The sequence below is a fragment of the Liolophura sinensis genome, chromosome 8 (genome assembly GCF_032854445.1).
Source record: "Liolophura sinensis isolate JHLJ2023 chromosome 8, CUHK_Ljap_v2, whole genome shotgun sequence".
NCBI lineage: Eukaryota > Metazoa > Mollusca > Polyplacophora > Chitonida > Chitonidae > Liolophura > Liolophura sinensis.
The window spans coordinates 37,696,377-37,721,503 of NC_088302.1; the positions used below are offsets into that span (position 1 = coordinate 37,696,377).

General features: G+C 40.0%; 1 protein-coding gene across 1 annotated transcript in view; it reads left to right on the plus strand.

The window, feature by feature from the left end:
* LOC135473491 (glutamate receptor-like) overlaps window positions 1-25,127 on the plus strand; it is a 61,383-nt gene that overhangs the window by 23,996 nt on the left and 12,260 nt on the right. Inside the window, exons 3-11 of the mRNA XM_064753342.1 lie at window positions 13,235-13,483; window positions 15,995-16,197; window positions 17,552-17,605; window positions 18,425-18,586; window positions 19,046-19,246; window positions 20,405-20,512; window positions 22,141-22,251; window positions 23,187-23,262; window positions 24,747-24,886. Of these exons, the coding sequence (XP_064609412.1) occupies window positions 13,235-13,483; window positions 15,995-16,197; window positions 17,552-17,605; window positions 18,425-18,586; window positions 19,046-19,246; window positions 20,405-20,512; window positions 22,141-22,251; window positions 23,187-23,262; window positions 24,747-24,886 (1,304 nt within the window). The remainder of the gene's footprint in view (window positions 1-13,234; window positions 13,484-15,994; window positions 16,198-17,551; window positions 17,606-18,424; window positions 18,587-19,045; window positions 19,247-20,404; window positions 20,513-22,140; window positions 22,252-23,186; window positions 23,263-24,746; window positions 24,887-25,127) is intronic.

Here is a 25,127-nt window from a genome sequence, read left to right on the forward strand (position 1 = left end):
AGCTTGCCCCAAAGCATATCACGCATGACACAATTATTTTATGCACATAGTAAAGATCCATATACAATGTACCAATTTGAATGATTAATTACATGTGTGATTAGAACATTAATGTCCCAGACAAGTCAAAACATCGGTACTTGTTGCTGACTCGCATAGTGCTCGCATAGTATACTGTAAGTCGGTGGGTGTCATGTCTGGTGTCTTCGGCATGGTACTTCAGTGGCGGCAGCACTTTGGCTGCATGGACCCTTAGCCTTCATTCATTACATTAACCTCACTGTGGTTTACGTGTAAGCTGTAAAATTCCTCGCAAATCACCCGGTATATAACACAGCTTTCCTTTCCCTGTTGTCAGTCTGTATGTATTTTATAGGCCTATAAATGGATATAGACTACACAACACATCGAAATAGGGAGTATCAAAAATGACTTGTCTGGCGCTCTGCTTTGTGTCCGATTCCGCTTAACCCAGGGCTACCGACAAGATTTTCATCCTGTTGAATTAGACTGGCATGCTAGATATAGGAACAGTTGCAATCAAAGCGCAACTGAGATACGAGTTCATATTTTATTATCGACAACTAATATACTAGCATGGTACACGATTTGAAAAGTGATTTTAATTATTCTCCTAGAACATGCCTTGGATCTTTGCAACATCATTGACAACTGTTGAAAGCTTCTAGTTTCATGATTCCGTTCTAATTTCTTACTTTATATACTCAATTGATCTTGGTTAAAGGCTTTTATACGAATGTCTGTTTCGACGCACACATTCAATATTTGAAGTTTCACTCATTTCATTCTACGTAAACTGATCTTTGGCTCTGTTCAACCTGTCGGGATTCTATGCACCAACGGTTTTTGCCAGAATTACTCCAACAGCCATACGTAACTACATTAGATTTAACCATTGTTAGCCATAGAATTAGGATGTTGGATACAGGAACAGATTACGCTTACATTTGCCATCATCCCTCTAGAAGTATTGTTTTTATATGCAGGCAAAACTGTTCAAAGTCTGATGCCTTGAATATTTTTATGCCTGGTGTCTATCAAGAATCAATCATTTAAGCAATCAGTCAGGATAGCCCAGACAGATAACACGGTCATGTGGAACAGAGAAAATCTGGTGGCAACAGAGAGGTTTATGAACATTGAACAACACTTTCTACTCGCATCTGCAATACATGGGTTCTTGAATCTTAGCGGGATAAATTGAATTTCGGATTTCCATTTGCAGGTGTATCTCTTAGCAACCCGACTTATACCTGAAGACTTAGTGGGGCAGAAATTGAAAGGGGTTACTCACTCTTAGTAATTGGTCTGTAAATCCTCTTACCGTGGAAGGCTGTGTGGTGGCCGGCCTGCTGTAACGTGAATAATGATGGTTAGTACGCTTTCCACACTCTCATAACAACTAGCGTTTAGAATCAGCTGGGACATCACCGTGTTCAAATGTTTACAGGGCAGTCTGGATCCGGAAAACCCAAATCGGAACTAATCTGTGTCAATGTAAACGTTTAAAACAGAGATAGTGAAGGGTATCACCTGCCTTACAGCCGTAAGGTTTCTCGTTGACTTCATCTCTCAGCTTCGACATGTTTGCACTATGTTTTTTGCCACAATGTAAACACGCAATCAGTTTGTAATGGAAAAGTGTTCCTCATATTATACTCAACTGGGGCAAACTTAGAAAGAAAACCATTGTAGGAAATAAGGACAAACATCAGTTAAATGCAATAAACGCATGTGCCTGTGTCTCAAGTGTATTGTGCAATAAATTCTAATTTATACCATTCATGAAAACATCTTTCTAATGGCAAAGTAAGAATTTATAACAGTGTTGGCTCTTAAAACATGAAAGCAATTTTTTGTAGGAATATACAAGAACTTTTTCTTATCTTTATTGTTAGTAGCATATATAAAACGTTTTTACACAAGTATTTTGGTATGGTGAGTGGCATCTGTACATTTGTAAGTTAACGTCGGACATCCAGCCGTGTTGAGTTTCACGTAAGGGTCTGAGCTTGTCATTTTATAAATTATTCCCACTCTTTATTGGAGAGGGATTTTCCACAGAGTATTGACACCGTGGTCGGTCGAGACAGCTGGGTCTGGTCAACACGCTGTCACGCCAGTAGAGTGCTAACCCTAACTGCCCGGACCCTCGTCCATCATATATCCTCATGCCAGAAGGTGGTACCATATTCTAGTCATCACATTCGCCGGGATATGACACCATTATTGCGTACGTCGAGATAATAGAAGGTGTTGAGTCAGAGCTTCGCCATATGTGTTTGACATGTCTGCTGGAAAACAATGCTAAACCCATGAACTAAACTGAAATGTCTGAATGGGACATTCTACATAGTGTTTATCAAGATGGGAATGCAATAAGCTCCGAGTAACCAGTCGGCAACTGTTGCTACACCATGCGTCAGTTTGCCCTACATAAGCCTATTCCCCTGCCCGCGAAGATGGCTTGTTACAAGCGACGTCCGTGTTAACATTTGCGCACAAAGCTCGTCCAGTTTCCCCCAGAATAGGTGTAATTACGCTTTTGATTTGGATCAGTCCGCCCATTAGGGGTTATACACCACAAAAAAAACTCCCAACAGTCTATCATTTTCCGCTCCATCGCCTGATGTGGCGATAAGAAAATTGAAATCTCTTAAACTGACAGTCGAGCAAATCTCGGTTGATCCGAGATGAAGCGGGCTGGAACTGTACATCGCCCAATGGGCAGATGCTTCCCACAATAATTGTGTTCTCAAACAAGGATTGGCGCCCCGTGTCCCTGCTTTTCTCGAAGCAACACCGGCAAGGACATGAAAACCTCTCTGTGTAAAATAAAGTCAATTACGCTTGTTACGTGCGTGGTACGCTGGGGACAGCTAGGGGTGGACCCCGTGTCGGGCAGGTAGAGCTGGTGAAAATTAACTTCTGTGTTAAGAGCCGTATTTTCTCACATGTACCGGACAAGCATCCTTCTTAACAACCTTGTAACGTTTTACGTTTTCTTTTATCTTTTACCGAATCTTGATTTTTAAAAGTAAGGGTTAATGTCAGAATAAGCCAACTGTTGAACAAACTTTCCCTTGTGTTAACCATGCTCCCACGATAAGCCTATGCCATACACTTTTCTTGGTTTACTTATATATACGATACACTAACGTAACTTCAATTCACCTATGGATACACATGTGTACGTGTCTGTGATCTTTAATATTTTATCTTACGTACGAGATACACTTCCATATGCTCACTATGTTCATTTACAGACGTGTATGATCTATAAAACATTCCCTTATATTAGATCACATTTTCCATCCGTTGCGCCTGTATAAGCGAAGAAGACCTGGCTCAGGTGGTCAAACAATTGACTTGCTGCAACTGTCAGTCCCTTGACTAAAATGAAGTCGAATGTTCGAGTCCAGCTCTCGTTCACGTCTTTAAGTCAAGAGTCCTACCAGGTACTTGCAAAATGTCGGTGGTTTATTCCTGGAACTCCTGTGTCCTCCATCAATACGTCTGACTGTCGTTATGTAAGTGAAAAGTTCTTGAGCCCGGCTTTAAACAACGATCAATCATTCTGGCTCTATTGCTAAATGTTTGCCTTTTTATTTATTTGTTTATTTATTTGATTGGTGTTTTACGCAGTAATCAAGAATACTTCACTTATAGGCAGTGGCCAGCATTGTGGTGGGAAGAAACCGGGCAGAGCCTGGGAGAAACCCAGGACCATCCATAGGTTGCTGACAGGCCTTCAAGCATACGGCCGGAGAAGCCAAAATCAGCTGGATTTTAAATCACAGCCACCGCATGGTGGAAGGATTCGGGGTTATTGTGCCACGCTCGTGTGCTGCGCTTCGGCCCACGCGCCCTTTGGCTGTAGTTTTGTAGTGTTGTATGCAAACAACTAGCATCCATCAATCAGTTCGTTTACTTATCCGCGATAAACCAGCGTTAACCTTGTTCTAATAAATGAAGCATTCTTTTTTTTCTACTTTGTATTTCTGGTATCACTTACTTGTTAGATTGATGTACGGCGGGTTAATTTGTTAACCAGATGACTGGCCGAGAAATGGCTAACAGATCCCAACAGGAACACCAATGAGTTCAAAGTTTATCCTGGGCGGTCAGAAGACGGCCTTTAGATCGTTGATAAAAACTAAGTGGTTTTTGTTAATGTATTATTCTTAACCTGACATGGGGGGATATGAGAGGGGGAGGGATATGCCTCTTGATTAATTTGGCAAAAAAAAAACAAAAACAAAAACAAAAAAAAAACAATTGAAATAAATCTAAATCGATGTGGGAACGGCCTTTGTCTCTTATCACGGTAAACATAGGAATAGTTTCACAGTTTAATCCCTTACTTGTTAAATACATAAATAAATGCAGGTAGTTTCATTGCCAGAACCTGTGTTTTTTATTGTTTGTTTTTTCTTTTTTCTTTTTTTTTTGCCAACGGCTCTGTATTCAGTAAACAGTGGGCTTTAACCTACCGTACTATAGTAAATGTGTTCTTTCTCCATCTTGTTCTGGCACATGTTAATGGCTTGCTGTTCAGACTTTCGCTGCGTCCAGGCTTCTTCACAAGGCACCATGGGAACGTTGATGGATTTGATTCTGGTGTTTACCATCCTGCTCAGTTCAACTTCTTACCATAGTGAAAGTCATATAGTATGTAATGTTATTAATCTAGTACCATGTCAAACTTTTTGATGTCCAGCAATAAACAATTTGGTCTCAGTTTATAAGGAATTTGCATTTCCTTAAGTACAATATATATCATATACATGATATATAATTCACCTCACACCTTGCCGTTACAGTCTCATGGTAGGGTTATGTTCCATCAGTCATTTTACAATGCTTGTGAAACAGAGAACCAGACGATCATGTTGCAAATCACCGGTGACATTTGTGATAAGTCAACATCTTGACGTCGGCAATTGGATTGCGTTGTTTCTCATGTTGTGGCTAGAGACTGTGTCTGCGGTATATATCGACTACCTGTGCAGAGTTTCTCTCCTGAGTTCAACGTCGTTTCCAAACGTCTGCGATGTTCTAAGACATTCTGGGCAGGCTTTTGTTGCTGGCAAACGTCATGGTATGTACGATTGTAGCTGAGCAGATTTCTACTCTTTCGACTAACAAAAGTCTGGCTGTGCACAGCCTTAATTTACAGCCGTCACGACTTATATAATATACGCCAACGGCTAATCAAAGTTATCTTCACGCTGTGTGAGTTTTGAGACCAGAAGACTTGGTGCAACTCTTGTTTTTTTTTCATGTTTTAATTCTCAGATACCGCACTGATAAAAAGTTATCCGCCCCTGTTTCCATCAGCTAACATTTCGGCGCAGCCATGCATTGAGTCTTAATTTGTCAAATCACAGAGAAAACAGTACAAGACTCTGCATACAGCATACAGAAAAAGTTAACGTCCAGGTAGAGAGATTAGATTTTAATTTGCCGGATTCAATCCCTTTAAGTCCCAATCCATTATCCAGTCAACATTCTGTATAATTCTCACATGCTCGCTTCTGCCTCTAACGACTCGTCTATGCAAATGGAGAATATTTGCTTGTGATCCACGAGGTAATCAATCAGTATTTGTAACAAAAAGTCTGCGGCCGAAATCCGAGTCCCTACATCAACGTCGTTTCCCCAGCCGGCAGCATGAACAGTTTCGTTTGTAACCTAAGCAATAGTGATGTACACTTTGCATAAGCCATTTATATAAGGGGCATCCGTGATAACAGCATGCCAGTGTACAGCTACTAGGCTTAGAAGCTTTTAATACGAGGCTTTGTAGTACCAATGAATATGTAGCAGCTGTGGAGAGCCGTCGGAAAACGTCTTCTTGCGCCAGCAAGGTTGTGTGTTACACAATCGGCAGAAACTTGCCTAATATACGCCGGGTTATTTATATTGCAGGCTAAAGCATTGCTTTCCGCTTTTACGCTCGGCTTCACTTTATGAGGTAAGTATTGCCCGAGGGTGACCCCAGTGTTTTTACATTCGAGGACAACGTGCCAGGCAGCTTAAGTGCCTTTCTGTCGCCCCCTCTCCGGCAATCGTGTAATGGCCTGGCCATTTCTATCAGGGTTAAGCACTGCCAGACAGGTGGTCGCAGCTAACGGACAGCATTTCAAACAATTTTCTCCTTGCTACTCCGTTATTATGTCCGCTTACGGGCACGGTGTTAAGACGTCCGTGTCACACCCAGATGGATTGTGCCTCTGTCCTGTCAGACAACCCTGGGTCCATTAGCCATCTAAAGTGTCACATCCGCTGCCCAGTGAGACATGGCTAGTGGATAGTACCTGCTTATCCGTGGTCTATCTTCTAACTCACTCTTCTCGCTCATCACCTCCGGTACATACATTTATGAAACACTTCAACTGTTTGTTGTCAAAGTAAAGCTTCGGTCATTTTACGGAAACTCTATGGCAGTGGCTTTCATTAACTTGTGAAAAACTGAGCAGTGCCTTTTAATAACAGTACTCCCACATGTTCAACTTCGCCAATTTAACCCTATCAAGGATCACGCAAAAGCAGTCTCAAAACTCCGATGAGGTTTCGGGTTAAACATTTCCTACATTCCAATGTCCGTAATTAGAGTCACAATAACGAATGATACAAACGGCGTGCTGTGACACCTGTAACCTATTCACCCAATCCCAATCCCACCCTATTCGTCAGCGACCACGCCAGTAACGGTGACGGATAACAGACGAAACTACTTCACACACGCTGAAACAAAACCTTGGAGCTCTTGTATAGATTGGAATTCATTCTACACTGAATCATTTGCCTTATATTTGCTCACCCTTGAGTAGATGATCATAACAGAGCTGTCACGTATGTCTACTACTAGACAAATTTACCAATGCGACTTATGACAAGGAACTATTCCCCATCTTTATATGGCATAACTGTAGTAATATTCACGAAATACTCAGCCGTATTGTCAGAAGGTATCAGCTGATTAAAACTGAGAAGTCACTGCATGTTTTTTCTTTAGCCGCACGTGAGAATTAAAGCTCACATCAGATTTTCTTCTGCTGCGTATCACATGCTTAATCGCTGGCACGCAACATCATTTCGAAGAATGCTAATTCAAACCAAATTCCCTCCTCCGCAACTTCGTTTTGTTCAACCCGAGACTCACACAGGGATTTCTCCACATTGCCTTGCCAACACGGTTATAAAAGCCTAGGTGCAATTAACAGTCTACGGCGCTCATAGGTCTGTTGCATGAAGACACCACTGGCCTTCCAGTAATATGGCTCAACCATGGCCTAATTTTCATAGGCGATATTTTTAACTTTTAGAGCTGTAACTCTGCTCCAAACATTCCATGGTCAATAAGCATTGGTGCTTACCTCGGTCAGTCTGTGAGAAAGCAGCCATAATACCTTATATATTATATTATTATATATATGATTATAATATCATATATCAAGATCTGGACCATCCCTTTGCTAGCACTTTGGACGGATACCTAGCAATGTCAAAGAGATGTCACACACAGCCTCCTCACTACCTGAAACCATGTGTCCCCTCTCCAAGAAGTAAAAAGTGTTCATCAATAAAACTCCTAACTGCTCGAAGTTTAGACAGTTTAAATTATATTCATACCAAAGTACACTAAACATGACCGACTAATAGTGATTTTCATCACTAATCAAATCACTTCTCTGCATAAACGTGTTATTTCAACCAGTAAATTATTCCTTTCCAGTTGGAAATGACCGCACGGGCATGTGCACTCTATGGGAATATTACAGAAATTATTTGAAGACAGGCTAAGTTTTCTGCTACTCTTTTTATTTATATTATTAAGTACGATGTAAAACACTAATCAAATAAATGAATCTTTTATTTCTTTTGAAACAGGCCTACCTTTGAGGAACCTTTACTTTGATAACTTCACGATGACTCATTTACCTCTACAACAACCAGACTCCTCAGAGAGTTCTCTGAGAGTGTGTGAAATGCAATCGTGACTCCACAAGCTTTTTTCACACTGAGTTCGGTCGTAATGCGCCGTTCCGCTCTGTCATAATTAAGGAGGTGTGGAGGAAATTTTTGGAGTTTGTGTAAAACGAATAAAAAAAACTGTGCACAGGTCTAGTCGTATTCCTGGAAGAAAACAGCCCAGCACTTAGTCTAAAAACGTTAAACAAATTAATGGCCAAGACAAACCTTTGCTTCAAAGGGTAGCTGAAAATAAATCTTCTATATCACCGAATACTCGTCAAAGTGTTCATTTTGCTAAGATGAACTGAAGTTGTAAAAACTGTTCAACCGAGTAATTTTTTTCCTGCTTTACTGTAGTTAAATAATCTCCCCTGACAGACAATTACAGTCAGCTCGAGAGCAAGCTAACCTTCGGGTGTCAAAACTGACAGGTCATCAAATCAACCTGCAAAGTTTTATTTAACTTGGATTATAACTGACATATTTATCATTCCTACTGGAAAATAGCAATGACGTTTGCTCAATTTACCAGAGCTAGCGTTTCTCGTTCAAACATTTTGACATCCTATGCCAATTACCAAAGTCAATTCGTGAAAGAAAGTTGACATCTAACACCCTGTGTAAATACTTCAATGAATATCTATCAAGTGATGTGCACATGGTAACGTTGTTCATCTATGCCGTATGTAAGAGCAACCGAGACTGAATCAAGGTTGCAACTACAAATGGCATTCTTTTCCATTGTGTTAATTATTGTGAGATTACAGCTGTCTTCGACTAATTGCGAAATGACAACTCCTGGTAACAGAAATGAATGTATCTCAAAGTCCTCTAATGCTGGAAAGTTTAAAGTACTTGTATGATCTTCTAAAAACAGCGCAATGAATATGTTGGAACTGAAACTGCCACGTGACTAGGAGACATCGTCGAAATATGAGCAAACTTATGTTGTTTACGTTAATTTGGAAATTACGTTAAAGAACAACAGCAAACAATGAAAAAAGTACCCGTTCGGCCTTTTTATATGTATATATGTATGCATACTTTTAAGTCGTACTTGAGAATTTTTCAGTCATATGACAACGAGAAGTCAGTAGTTAAGTGAGCGTATACTTCTGCTTGTGGCACGGCGAGTCCACGCCACGATTGCCACCATTGAAGAATCATGCCGAAGACATCAGACATGGCTCCCCACCTAGTCACATTATATTGCCTGTGTATGTCTAACCAGTCTTGATTCCTTGCTCTAATCTCTCAGTGCTGAGCACCAAGCAAGGTTGGCAACATGTACCATTTTTAAAGCCTTTGGTATGTCCCGACCGGGATTTGATCCCAGATCTCCCTACTTCCAGGCGGACGCTCTAACATTAGGCTACCTAAGTGGCTATTTATGAGCCCAATATCTTGAATCTTTAGCAGATGGTCGATGTAAATTCTCATATAGACATGTGGTTTGTCCGCTGTCACAGTGTGATCCGATTGACATTCTGGGACCTTCGTCTGGAAAGGAAATTGTGGGTTGAGTTTGTCCCTGTTAGGTCAAGTAAGAGACTGTCCGTCAGCGAGACAACACTACATAATTGATCAATCCATGACCAGTTTTAGACACTTGCGCCTCTGTGTGTATCTGGTGAATTCTAGGCTCAGACAATACTTCAATGTGTTAGCCCGCTAACAGACAACCGCTTTTGTCTGCTAAGAACCATCAAGCTCATCGTACGCCCTTATTCGCTACGGAGAATCCAGTATCATCGCCGTAACCGTAAATGTTTTATACCACTCTGGACACTTAGTGAGTGACTAGATATAAACGCCATAACATTACCAGGACCCATTTGAATGCATTAACCCAACAGTGTAACACGCCATAAGTAATGTCCCAAAGCTCGTTTTGCATGTAGAGATTCTGTCTTCACTCACCTATAGTTGTATTAGTCTGTCTACGGAAAGTAATTAATGTATAACAGTTCTTCCGCTCTTCAGTATACATCACTTAGTACGGAACCATGTTCGTTAAATTCATATTAACGCGTCGAGACAGTTATCTATGGCCGGAGACGAGCCGGAAAACGTCATTTGCCAAACCCAACAAGCAGGAATGTTATAGACAGAAAGACTGCCAAACATTCTATTTATTTGTTCCATTGATGTTTTACGCCGTACTCAAGAATATTTCACTTGTACGACGGCGGCCAGCATTATGGTAGGAGGAAACCGGGCAGAGCCGAGGGTTGTTGGCAGACCTTCATAAGTATAGCCGGAGACCAAAAATTCTACATTTTACGTCTACTCTAACACTGATGTAACATCAGTGTTCGAACATATTGAAACTGTTAAGATGATGTCATTGTTAGGATCTCATGAATTCCTGGTCAGTAAATGAAGTTTTATCGTTTGGTGTATTCTTATATAATGGAAACGATGTAAGCCAGTTATTTAGTCACCATTAAAGACATATGCTACACATGTATTTGGATGTCTCGATAACAGGAAAGAAAACATCTTAGTATAGCTGATGAATAGGTAAGATGAACCCCAGCTCGTCTTCCTTTTGGAACACCGTTCCCATGATACTGTTCAGGTACCACTGAATAGTATGCTAGTTTATGTCAAATTAACATAGGTTTAACATAATTGTCAGTGTCTTCACTGACGTTTGACTTTTTTTTCCTTCTGAACGTCTTATCTACACTATTGTGCAAATATCAGATATTTATGCTAATTGTTTGTACCCTGTGACTAAAACTAACTAAATCCAACAGAAACAATACTAAATTGAGAGACAGATGAGAAAAAACTGATTCACCCCCACGTGAACTGCGCAATATTAATGCTGTATATGTTTACTTACAGAGAAGTCAAGTGTACAAATTACGTTGTAAGCTAATGCGTTACCGCCGAATTTACAGTTAAAACTGTTTTGCTGGCTGCATATATATACATATATTGAACATCACAATGGTTTTAACAAATCTCAGTCTCAGTACGAGGTATTGTGGACAGTTAATGCTGAATGCACTCGTCATATTCTCACAGTTTGATATACGAATTGTTTAACCAAATCTGACCTGAACAATGATCAACATAATGTTATGTTGAGCATTGTTTAGGTCAGATAAGAGAATTTTAACAAATTAAAGGAAAAATCTCAAACTATTTGGCACCCTGCATAATTCATCAATGACGTTTTGCAAGTATGTAAACAAATATGTACTTGCGAGAACCACACTAGGCACAATCATTTACTTAAAGTAACAACTCCTTGCAGCTTGGAGATGGTGACGAAATATGTGGTATTGTATTTTGGGGCAATCATATGGCGCCAGTTCAAGTGGAGGGATTTAAGTTTAAGATGTACAAAGAAGAACCGCTTCAGTTTTTCATAACAGTTCATTTGCACTGAGATTAACCCGCTGACTTAATGATTTTTCTGTTAATGGTTATTTCGGATGGTATTGTAAAGTTTTATTTATCCACGAAACCTTTTAGACACAATGACTTTTCTTGTCCTAATTTCTTTTCCCCAAGTATTTGAATTATGTTGTTTTTACCAAAGTGTTAGGGAGTTTTAAATAGTAATGATGAAATAATTGCATGGAATATTATTTTTGTTGTTGCTGTTGCGGTTTTTACGAAAAGGAGCGTAACATGAAAATTGAGTGATCTCATTTGCTCAAGAACTGATGAACTTTCAGAACTTACAGAACAAATATAAAAGAAAAATTTCATAACCAAGTTACACGATTTAAAACACGGATATCGTAAACAAGTAATCCGATCAAAACACACGACAATCGTAAACCAGTTATCCGCTTTCAGATAGGTATATAGTAAACAATTGTACCCTTAACAAGTTGTCCAACTAAACTAATATGGGTTTCGTAAACAAGCTATCCGATTAAGTGAGAGGAGTATTTTAAACGGGTTATTTCATTAGGTAAAAAACAAAGAATATGCTTAATGGTTTAGATTCTCTCAACATGTGCAAATGCTTTTTAGCCTAAAACATATCAGCCAGCAATTTCTCGTCTGTCGATACTTGTTGATTAATTGTTGTTGTTTTTTTTCACCCCATGATTCAATTTACTCGGTGCAAAACGCAGACAAATATTGATTTTTTTATCATTCAGGAAGGCCTCGTGTATCGTGTTAATTGTTATTGTAACTCGTAAGCAGGGCTGCGGTTCGTTCACATGACGTTCAGAATACATGGTAAAACACCGTTAAAACAGGCTTACTTTTATGGGGTAATAATTATACTATAACTTTCAGCTCAAAATCTATAGCCTTTAGCCCAAATAAGCAAGTTGCCCAAGACCGTACCACAAAATCTCCTGGATCGAATCCAGTTTTCGCCAGAAAGAAGGTTTCTTTGGCATTAAACCGCCAGTAAATTTGCTTTTATTATCCTCTGCCATTAAAAATGAAACACATGAAATTTATGTCGTAGCCAAAAGCAAGGGTGTCTGTCAGCAACCCGCGGATGGTCGTGGGTTTCTTTCCGCGCTCTGACTGGTTTCCTCCCACCGTAATGGTGGTTGCCGTCGTAAAAGTGAAATCTTTTTGAGTACGGCGTAACACAACAATCAAATAAATAAAGAAACAAATGCAAGGATCAGGTAGCATTTTAACGTGGTATTTGCAGTTTTAAATAACACATTTGTTACAGGTACTAGCTTACAGAATCCATATTGGTTTGGGTCCTTCCCCATTTACATACCGCACTGTTATAACCACAGCCGATCGGTCTGTGACGAATAAGGGCGTAGTGCAGCTTGGAATCAGGAGGTCTATGAGATGCTAACGAAATGCGAATGTTTTTTTTCAAGCATAGCGGTTTCCTCTACCCACCAACCTATAACAGCCGTCGTATAAGTGAAATATTCTTGTCGGATAAGACATTAAACACCAAGCATATAAATATATGCATTTCAAGACGTTCTTTTGCATGACTACTTTTTTAAAAACATTTGTAAACAAAAGACACAGATACACATTGTAACAAATTTGCTCAGGTGCAGTAATGTGCACCTTGAACACACACTTTTGTGTACCTAGACATTAAATGTGACTAAATTGTGAACATGTGGTACACATAACTGATTACATCGCAAGTTCCACAAAAACATATGGGCAGAACGCTACACATCTGCGTTTTGAAAGTACTCGCCTGCTTAGAAATTAGCTAAAATCGTTAGCGTAGAACGTCATCATTGAGTTCTGTCTGTTTCAGTCTGCTCCCGGATGGAGGGTGGAGTGTTCGCTGTGTTCGGCATGAAGAACATCTCGTCCCTCAACGCCGTCCAGTCCCTCACCCGGAAGTTCCACATGCCTTACCTATCTCCCAGTTTGTCAAAGGTGTCTGCCGAGGACGGCTCCGAGTTTGAACTGCACATGAAACCCTCTTACACGGACGCTATGATACATCTGATCATGAGCTACGGATGGAACTCAGTCTATTACATATATGATTCCGATACGGGTAAGATCATTGTCAAGGGTGCACTGTTACTTTACAGCGTAATTAAAAAAACAAACTTTTATTATGTTTATATACCTTCCATTAGACAGAGCGTATTATAGTACGGCGAATATTTTTGGCATATCTGCCCTCCGTTAGACGATGTGCATTGTAGAATGTTGAATTCGTCTGTTTGTCTGTCTGTCTGTCTGTCTGTCTGTCTGTCTTTGTTGTTTTGGGTCGATGCTATTAATTCTTGGTCTCTCATCTGTCGATTTCCGCGGTTGCTATGGTAACGAGATATCCATTTCCCTATATCTATCTAGTTCTTTTCCATGAACTGTTTGGGTCCTCCGTGGCTCAGTTATTTAGCGCGCTAGCGCAGCGTAATGACCCAGAAGTTTCTCACCAATGCGGTCGTTTTGAGTTCAAGTCCAGCTCATGCTGGCTTCCTCTCCTGCTGTACGAGAGAAGGTCTTCCAGCAGCCTGCGGATGGTCATCTGTTTACCCCGGGCTCTGTCCGGTTTCCTGCCACCATAATGCTGGCCGCCATCGTATGTGAACTATTGAGCGCAAAACACCAATCAAATAAATAAATAAATAAATCCATGTACTGTTTTAATTTTTGATGAATACATGGAAAAAACGGTGGCGATGTGTCGAGCCTCTCCACGGTTGCCATGGTGAATAGATTGCCAATATCTACCTTATATCTACTATATCAATAGGAATATGTCCGGGGATATCTTGGGTTCACCCGAACATTTCTTTCTTTCTTTATTTTTGTAAGAAAAGTAATTATTAAATCACGCAGATAGAATACGATACAGCGCAAGACATAACACCATAATGGATGTGAAAATTGTTTACGATGATTTTAGTTTAAGCACGACGCAATTGCGTGATCTGGGTATTGGCTTTAATACATCAGTCCTGCACGGCGTACGTGATAACCACGTGGTTTGCATAACATGGTGACGTGCGCTGCGCTTTACACACGTCTGAGTGATGCGGCTGTCACAGAAGCCGGCAATCCTCATAAGTAGTGTGCATGCATAGCTCACAGAGGCTGGCACACAAGGGACCGGAAACTCCAAATCCACCACACATCTAGTTGAAAAAACCAACACCTGTCCCGCAAAACACGTGTTTCAAGTTTTTAGTTCTTTTTGTCTAATCCCTTTTTTTTGTAACATATTTGTGTCGATGTCGTAGACGTTATCGAATGAAAGTCGAAGCAGGAGGAGAATTAACCGGATCTTGCTCTTCCCCGCGGCAAATGTTGGAGGGTTTCCTATCCATCAATTTCTAGCGTTGTCAATTTCCTCGCTTCGCCACCTGCCTACGTCTCGTCCAGTGTTTCTGCGAGCGCTTAAAACCAGGTGGCTTGGATAAGTAGTCCCCGGTGATGAAAAGAGTGATTTTCACGCAGGTGCTTCTTTACGTCAACAAATATGTTACTGTTAACCACGGACATTCTCGTGGAATACTCAGTTCTCATAAAATGATCTGATGGATATTGTGGGATAAGCAAGTCTCACGGGATGGAGGAATAATAAGCTCTTGTGTGCTACTGTATGTGGGCAATCCAAACCTATTTAGAACTGTTAAGAACTGACACATATGTGACAATATGAAGCAGTGAGAGCTGATGTTTGGCAATTCTAAACAGTTAGAGCTGATGCTCGTGTGGGAATCCGAAACAGTTATACATGAAACACGTATCAGAAACTGATACTTTAATGACAATCACAAACCATTAGAACTTTTATCCATACGTAGCTTATACTTTCGTTGGAATAACAGACACATAGGACTTATACTTACATGGCAGACACAGACACGTCGAGCTTATACGTACGCGGCCATCACAGACACGTAAAGCTTGTATTTACGGGGCAATCACAGACACGTCGAGCTTATACTTACCTGGTAATCACAGACACGTAAAGCTTATGCTTACGTGGTAGTTACAGCTTATACTTGCGTAGCAATCACAGAGGCGTAAACGTTATACTTACCTGACAATCACAGACACGTTGAGCTTATGCTTACGTGGCAATATTAGACACGTAGAGCTTATACTTACGTGACAACCACATACCGTTAGAGTTTATACTGTCGTTGGAATCACAGAAACATAGAGCGTATACTTACATTGGAATCCCGGTTAAGACTACACGTATGTGGCAATACGAAAAGAGAGAAATGGCACTTTCATAGCATATCCAAACGCCGAATTCTATTTTTTTTCATGGAGATGTTGTTATAAAGGGATTGTTGTAGTCTCAACAATTTGGCTCAGCTCACGAATTTGGTGTGCACAGCAGCTTTATAAGCACCTAGGCACAATTCCATATAGCGATTTTTGTTAAGCTGACCTCAAGCACCAGCCAAAGCCTCTAGAGCTGGGCTCTAAACTTCGACCTCTTTGGCCTTGTGCCGATCGACCGCTGAAACATTGATGCCTGGAGCGAATAAACTTTGAGGTATCGTATGAAGGTATATTTAATACGGTTGTGTTTTTGTAGGTCTGTTACGGTTACAAGAGCTGTATGAATTCATCGAGTTCAACCCCGCTTTGTATTTGAGAATTTTACCCCGCCGACTGATGGACGTATATCATGCACATGATGAACTTCGTCTCATAGACAGGATAGACATGATGGAACCGATGAAAGCCATTGTGGTAGATCTGTCCAGTCAAGATCGCTACCAGGTGTTCCTTAAACAGGTAAGAAATCTCAGCAGAGAATCGCTTCCGTGTCGAACTCCGACATTCCTATATCCCTTATAAAGCAACAGGACGTTCCAAAAGTTTACGTGTTTCAACCAAACTGTCATTTATTTCATTGTTTTTTTAACGCCGTACTCAAGAATATTTCACTTACACGACAGTTGCCTGCATTATAGTGGGAGGTACACTGTAACCGGGTAGAACACTTTGGAAACCCACGACCATCCGTAAGATCCCGGCAGATATTCCCACGGGTGACCCAAGAGGAAGTCAGCATTGGCTAGATATGAACTCACAATGACGAAAATGGCCCAAAACATTAACATCTACAATACTTTTTGCATGCTAAAAATTGATTCATTGCTTTTATCAGGATTATTTCACTTTTGTGAGGCCAGCTGTTTTTATTAGTGAAGGAAAAAGAGCAAGAGATAAGCCAGACGAACTTTTCCACGTGTGAAGCACAAGCAAGTAGTCTTCAGTGAACACAAGGCATCGCAAATAGCGACATGGGCATCGCGTATTGCCTGTCACCAAGGCTTCCCAAAAAAATGACAGGCTGAAAATAACATGCACAAGAGAAGCACTCGTTAGTTGTTTTTACAAATATACTAGGAAGAACGTGTCGATATTACATGGCCATGAAAATGATGCGAGTCTTAAAATACAGGGTAGGTCAAATACTCTGTGTGTTTCGCAGAATTATTGCTTTTCTTACTATCAGCACATGGGCCCTCAGTGCTCCCGGGGACTTGGTGACAAACAGCAGTCAACGGTCTTCATGTGGCAGGCAGCCTAAGGATCGTTGAAGACCGCTTTTCTTCTACCAATATGGTGTGTATATATGTGCGTCACACGTGAGAAGGTTCACTTGCCAATGATCCTTGGTGCACGCCGAGTACCCGACTTTCCTACACCCATAAAACTAACCAAAATATATATAAGTGGAGTATTCTTGAGTATGGCGTTAAACAACAATCAAATAAAAAAAAATAAATGAATTGATTCACTCTGATAGGTCTAAACACTGTGCCGGTGAAGAAATAATTCCTAAATCATCTCTTGAAGTTGACTGGCGTTATTAGCGTGAGTTGTCAATGTCCATTTCCATAGATGGATTTTAAGGATGAAATAATAATCACCAAACGTTTATATAAAACATGATTTCAACACAGATAATAACGGCACTTCAACCATTCTAGACAACACGTTGGATGACTTGCAAAATAATAACTGATAAGCAAGTTTGGATTTGTGATCCTTTCCGGACAATGTAGCATTCGAAAGTCGCAATTGACTCTATAAAGACACCTATGGTACTAAAATCTTTCAATGTATTTTCATATTTCAGATATCTGAAGTGGGTATGAATAAACACGGGTACCATTATCTTCTCGGAGGTCTGGTATGTGTTTGTTGCCGTTCTTTTTAACAATTTTTTTTTTTTTGAGTTTTTGTTGTTTTTGCTATCGTTGTTCCATTTGGAGGATTTATTCATGCGGTAGTGGTTAAGTTATACACGAGAGATCAGTAAACTGGTAATTTCAGGGCGTGCTGTGTTTACTTAGTCATTTATTGTTTAGATAACGAGGATACAGGTGTGAAACTAAAATAAAGGCCTACAACAGGAATAACCGCGTCGTAGATTCGTATTATGAAATGTGTTTAGTGTCTCAAAACCGCAAGAGACTAAAATAATTCAATGTAATATGCAATTTCGTGCCTCCAGAGGGCATTTTTATTATTCTTGCATCCCATACAGGACAATACCGTAACACGTTAACCCTGACAGCATTACCACTGGCCGACAATTACCGTATGTTGTCGATAACGAGTTCCCATGCAAATGGCTGCTTATACAACATGGCCAGTTCCGTCTAATTATTGACACTTTGCCTTGAGCCAAATGGGCTTGTATAAAATCCCCCTGCTAAGACTACCATGCTATAAGGGTTAAAAACGATTAAGGTTTTCTGTTCTTGATTTATTTTGCTAAAGGATATTGTCGAATAGATCGTTTTTCATTCCTCACTGGTTTATTAGCCAACGTGTATGCAGGTCCGTTTTTTTGCTTTTTTTGGGGGGTTCCAGAATGGAAAGGTATATGGGGAGAATGTGTTTAGACCTTTCGTGGTGTCAATCCGTTTGGAAAATAACGTACGCTGGGGAGTGGCTATTACAATCCATCATGGCATAATCCCTGTTATTCCTTGTTCTATTATAGGGTTTCAAAGAGTTGGAGCTGGAAAGTTTCAGACATGGCGGGGTCAACATTACGGGTTTTCAATTGTTGAATTATTCATCCCCCAAACTGCAAGATTTTTTAAATAAGTGGGAGTCCCTACCTCCTCGAATCTGGCCCGGCGCAGGACAGAAAAAAATTAACGTAAGACTGTTTGTTTTGAGAATTGCGCTTTAAGTTTCCTTCATTTGATGGACGTTCGCATTAAACACTTGGCTTTATGAGAAGCCTTATCAATCATTGTAGAGAAGTTATTAAGAGCTATATGCGAACATCGATGAAGCCAACAAGAACCTGGCCCAGCAATACGTCATCAATCAACGCTTTCAGTTAGTGTTAAACCCAATGTAACCGCCTGTTTGAGATAGAGAAAGTTTGATTGATTTGTACAACGGACCCAGGATGATACCAACATGCACGTAATTTCTTGATCGAGTCAGCCATAGGGAAAGACCGCAAGTAATTTCCCACACACGGTCGTGGATTGAGAAACTCTGGATAGAAAGATCTGATTTTGTGAATTTTTAATTTACTTGCTTCCAAACCTCCATCGGTTTTGTCTGAATGTCGTAAAGTGAGTGTACTTTCTTTTTTTGTTTTCAGTATACAACAGCTTTAATGATAGACTCTGTACAAGTGTTCGTGCTAGCTATCAAAAGAATGATAGCAAAAAGGAATGATATATTTAAGTTCACGTTTCGGCGTGGGCGTGTGTATAACAACGGAACGGAAGGCGTTCATTGTGAGGGCAATCCGAGAAACCCTTGGATACATGGTGTGGACATCATGGAGGAAATGAAAAAGGTGTGGTCATCACTGCAAAACATTGACTCATGTATGTGCTCGCTGTAGCTCAGTCATATGTCACATTTTACTAGCTTGGCATTCAGCATGAAGAGGATAGTGCAACGACTGGTGACCCGTATCAGTATAATGGCTCGGGCGGTTCAGTAAGGCGTCTCAGTGATGCAGCACTAGATAAAAGAGCGGTGGAAATCCGTCCTGCAACAAGGAGACACATTACATGCACTCTAATGATTCCTTCGTCGTCATATGACTGAAAAATTGTTAAGTACGACGTTAAACCCCCAAGCACTCACTCACTTATTCACATTTTACTAACATATATCATCCCCCTTACGTTTGCTTTATATCGCTGCCACCATTGTCACTGGGCTGATGGTGATTAGGCAGGAAGTGATGTTAGAAAACACAAATAATCCGTCTCAACTTTTGTTTCTAATAATACTTTATTCACATGCATTCTCTTTACCTATACAACATTATTGTAACCAAAACGTTAAACACAAGGTGTGAGACTAAGCCTAAGGAAGCCTACGTGCGCCTCACACGCTCCAAAGATTAAGTTTGTCTAGTGATGGGAGTGGTGTAAAACGAGTACAGAGAGCAGCACATGCGCTGTAAGAAGTATGAACATACATTTGCAAAATCACAACAATGTTTTCTTTCACATCCAAACTCGCTTTGACACATGAGGGGGTGATGGATTGCGGTCAACTCTGCACTTTATTTAACCTATCATAAACTGAAAAGAGGGGCCTCTTTGGCTCAGTAAAAACTCGGGAGCCTCTCACCAATGCGGTCGCTGTGAGTTCAAGTCCAGCTCATGCTGGCTTCCTCTCCGGCCGTAAGTGGGAAGGTCATCCAGCAACCTGCGGATGGTCGTGGGTTTCCCCCGGGCTCTGCCCGGTTTCCTGCCACCATAATGCTGGCCGCCGTCGTATAAGTGAAATATTCTTGAGCACGGCGTAAAACACCAATCACATAAATAAATAAACTGATAAGAATTATTAGGCCAACCACATTTTAAATACCTACCTCCTTATTGAGTATATAAGAAAAATACTCAAAATTAAACAGAACTAAAACTGCAAGCCAAAAAGACAACTGTTGTCTCACTGGGCTCTAAACCAGCTACTTCATGCAAAAACTATTTTTCAGGTAGATTTCGAAGGGCTGACTGGTCACGTGGCCTTCGACCAGCGTGGACAGCGGCGGGACTATACGCTGGGTGTGTACGAACTTGGACTGCATTATGGACCGGTTCAGGTAAGTGACAGCTGGTGCCCGTTTCACGAAGCTCTCGTAGAGTTACATGCACCTGATTATCATACCGACCAGTAGGGAGGACATGGCGTTGTCATGGTAGTTACGCGCACTTAAGGGTACGTAGGCACGCAGTATCTAGAGAACAGAAAAAACATCTGTAAAAGCAGTCAGAATTAAGTCCAAAAAGTACATTTTACCCCACTTACAAGACAGTGTTTTAAAGAAAATATGTAACCAACCTTTTTGTTTGAATTCTATCGGAAGAAACACCGCAAGGACCAAAACCTTTAATTTAATATTTTCCATCTTAATTTACAGTAAAACTGACTACAAAAATAAGGCATTATATCCCTAGACAGCATTTCAAAAAAAATTAACGAAAGATCACAACCTGCCTGTTCTATAGCGGAAAAGATTCGTTTGTTTGATTTCTACACATTAAGGTCTCTTTCAGTATTAACATGGCTTCACGGTGACTGTTTGTAACAAACTGATCCCAATGCCAACATGTCCACAGTGCTGCCTCACTAGAATATCAGACTAAGGTTATCAGAGGTCGTAACCCACTCAACTACAGTATAGGCCCACTTCATAAAAGTCTTAGCTTGACCTGTTCTGGGATTGAACTTCGGACCTTCCGCTTAAGAAGCCAGCCATTCAGCCAGCCTACTGAATTTATGTTAAAAATAATCTCATTTTTGTTCCGTTATATAGGTTTGTTTGCAAGATCGAAAAGCATGATAAAATCATGCACATTCCCAAAAAAGACTTCATGACATGTCAAATTCATGACACTCGATACTGTTTTTCCTAATAAACCGCTTATCCCAATGCGCCTAAAATCATCCCAACGGCTAATTCGCTTTCAACCTCTGGAACAAGCATCTCCTCAACATGGATGAAGACGTACTGATCAAGTTTTGACTTAATGTTTTCCTCTGGTTCAGGTTACTGAATAACAAGATGTTGGTGCATATCTCAAACAAATTACAGTTATAAGCCGCAACTTGTTCATGTAATGTAAAATGCCCATCAACGTTTAAAAAGTCTCGCCCCTCTCAATTAGCATTTTATCCCCAAGAGCAGTATTTGATCACGAAATTTAGGTAACTAAAGTGCCTGGAATTGTAAATGCTGTTGAATTTCAGAGATCATTCATGGGGAACTTTGTAGGTGGATGAATACAATACTGTCTTACCCAAGACAAGTTACATTATCTCAGCAAACATATTAATAGTCTCATTTCCGTTGTATCGACAGGTTGGAGGTTCATTCATGTATGAAGGCTATTTTTATGTATGAACATTTCGTAAATGAACACCTGTAGGAGTTTACAGTTAACATAAATGAACGTAATTAAGAGTTCCAGTTTTGCATTCGATAAACTGTTAATTTAACTGAAGTGGGGTCGTAAGATTATCACAAAGCTGGGTGATAAAACATAGCAATGACAGCGGAAACTGAATTCCGCCTTCCTTGTAAAGGATGTACTCAGTAAAGAGAAAATACGTGCTGTAGATACATTTTAATCATTACTGTGTTTTGGTTGAACAAAATAACTTATGTGATGTGTTTTCTAGCGCGCAGTAGTCTGATATTCTTACCTAGTATCATCGATTTCATCATAGGTCCATGAGTGGAATTCAGCTGCTGGTCTCAACGGCGAAATGGGTTCTGAAAAAATAGACGAAAAAGGCATGGTGATGTTGAACAAGACCTATATTGTCTCTACAATTCTGGTAAGATGTGTTATTAAATGTAGCCAGATTTACGGTGGCTTTAACATCCTCCTATCTGTTGTAAGTTGCAAATGTGAAGAAAGATTTACGTTGTCTCTAAGATTCCGATAACCGCTGTGTTTATGCTTCACTAGATTTATGTTATGTCACGATTCTGTCTAGTTTTTGTTTCATGACCTTCTAGAAGGTCCTGGAAAGAAACATATACCATATGTAATTGTAACAAAACTTAAGACAATTGTCGCCAAAATATTAGTCAGTAAAATAATTATTGTTACATAGACTTGTTTTCTTTAGAGTTTCTCGGTTATGTTGTCATGTCTGGTGATTATCTCTTATAAACGGCACCCTGAAGGTATTTTTCATTTGTCAAGTTGTTAATGCTACGTTGTATTGAAGCTTCCTATTTCTACGTTAAAAAAAATAACTCACTAGGTTTGACATTTAAGAACCGTTAATCACATTTTCTTAAATCAATCTGAAATTAAATCATTGAATTCATAACAAAAAAAAACATAATTTAATATGACTGCACGGATATTTAATTCTCTAGTGATATTCTAAACACTCAACAGACTTGCTTGAAAAGCCATTTATGTGATGTTTTTAGCTTAACTTTTGCGTGTCTTAATATTATAAAAATTTAATATCATCGTGAAGATTTGTAATTGCCAAACAAATTAACCCTCGGATTCATTTGACTGTTAATTTTTATTTTCACCACTGGGATTTCTAATATTGCTATTTTAACAGCTATCGTCAATATAACAAGGGCATTTACACAAGTGTTAATGTTAAACCAAATCTAATCTAATCGTTAATCTTCTCAATAAGTTTATCCATATTTCTTGAAAGCTTTTAATTCGAGACTAGTTCCCAGAATTAATTTTTGTTGATAGAATTTCTCAGATTTTATCTTTTTGTTTGGATTCTAGACAAAGCCTTACTTGATGCGAAAGGATTGTCCTGACCGTGACGGCAAGTGCCCCGTGGGTAATCAGAAATACACAGGTGAGAATTCCACAGTGGCATACCCGTGTGAACGATCCAGGCTGTTCACTAGGGCCTGCGATGTTTGAAGTGTACACGATGTAATCTGTTAATACTGATGTCATGGCTAGAACCATTACGTAATGGAAAATCTGTTAGCTATGGGAACAATAACTCCATATGCACATATACAACTTGCTGTGTACTCATTCTAGTCTGTGTTTCTTGGCCGTTTCATGCTTAATAGATAATAATCATCGAGGAGTGGGGACGTGATTACCGTGCCTCAGCTGACTTCCATATACAATGCTTTTTATTAAAAACGTGGCATTAAGTGCTCCATGTCCACTTTCAAATAGCTATTTTGTGAGGGCTGCAGACGTGTGATTGGAAACCAGTTACTTTCATGGGTTATCTGTACTTAAGGCTTTGAACCCATAACTTTGTCTGGGAAACAAACGTAATAAAACAGGTAGATAACTTTCTTTGTGTAGTATTTAATTTCCTGGTGAATAAGGCTTGCATGTTATCCTTTTCTTTGAACTGACCGATTTTGTTGTTGCTTTATGACGGCCTCAAAATCATTTCACTTTGATCATCTTGGTTTATGTCACGAGTTTGAATTACTGGAGAGTGTCTGACAAGTTGCTCGTTTTGCTAAGGTCTGGTGAAGGTTTCTTGAAGAGATTTGTCGGTTAGACAGAAATCTGAGATAGTACTTACTCAGCATAGTGGTGTCTTTTCTGTAGATTGCCGGATTTAACGGATGGCCAAGTACCCGGTGGTCGCCACCATATAAAATACGGTGCTTAAACCTTGATATTCGATACACTGTATAGCTGATGCCAGTTTGTCCAGAGAAAGTGATTCTAATTTCAGAACATACAGATAGTGCATGCTGTTGGGTGGGACATCAGGAATTGTCAGCTCGAGAGAAATATATAACCTGTCGAGAGAAGATGCCCCACCCCACAGCATGCACCATATGTTTTATTATACCGAAAAATCAGTACCTTTTCGAGTTGAGTTTTAAATCGCCGATAAGGGAGCTATAACCACCGGTTGTTTACTTTACGAACAAGCAGACGCCAGAGAGCTCTCAAAGGGAGATAACTGCTGTGGAATAAAAGCACGTGATTGTTGGATTGGCACGAGCTCGTTGGATATTGCCTCGTGAACGTGGGATAATACTTTTTCAGCGTGACGTTGACTTTCTTTGGTGTACATCATGTTTCGCGGAATATCATGTGACCCTCCCTCGACCCAGAAGTACCCTATGAGATATAATAATAGATAAGATCGGCTATTGGTATGCTAACTTTATGGGGATTAGTTTCACTGATGCATATAAGTCTTTATTTTACTTTAAAATTGCGGAGCTCGAATACAAAACCAAAACACTGACAGACACCTGTGTTCCGTAAGACGCTTATATCACAATGAATTGATGTAAACATCTCTGGAGAACAGACGTTCTTGATGAGATCATTCTTTACTACTGACAGGTTATTGTGCTGAATTGGCAGTGGAAATTGCAAAACACCTAGAAATTGATTACGTTCTTCGGCCTGTGAAAGATGCTAAATATGGGAAGCGGCTAAGCAACGGCTCATGGACCGGAATGATTGGAGAGCTCGTGAGAGATGTAAGTCGTGCAGTTTTTCATGCTCTGTCTCAAGATGACTGCTTCATATTGTTTTCCGTCATTTCGTTTGTTCTGTCTGAAGAGAACATTCATAAGACAGTAGAGGTTATAAAATGAAATACATACTTTTGCAGATCGTGGATTTTACAAGCTCTGCCCCAAGAAAGTTTCTTCAGAGTACCTTGACAGAAAATTTTTTGTTCTGTCTGAATACAACATACGAAAGACTACAAAACTTTAA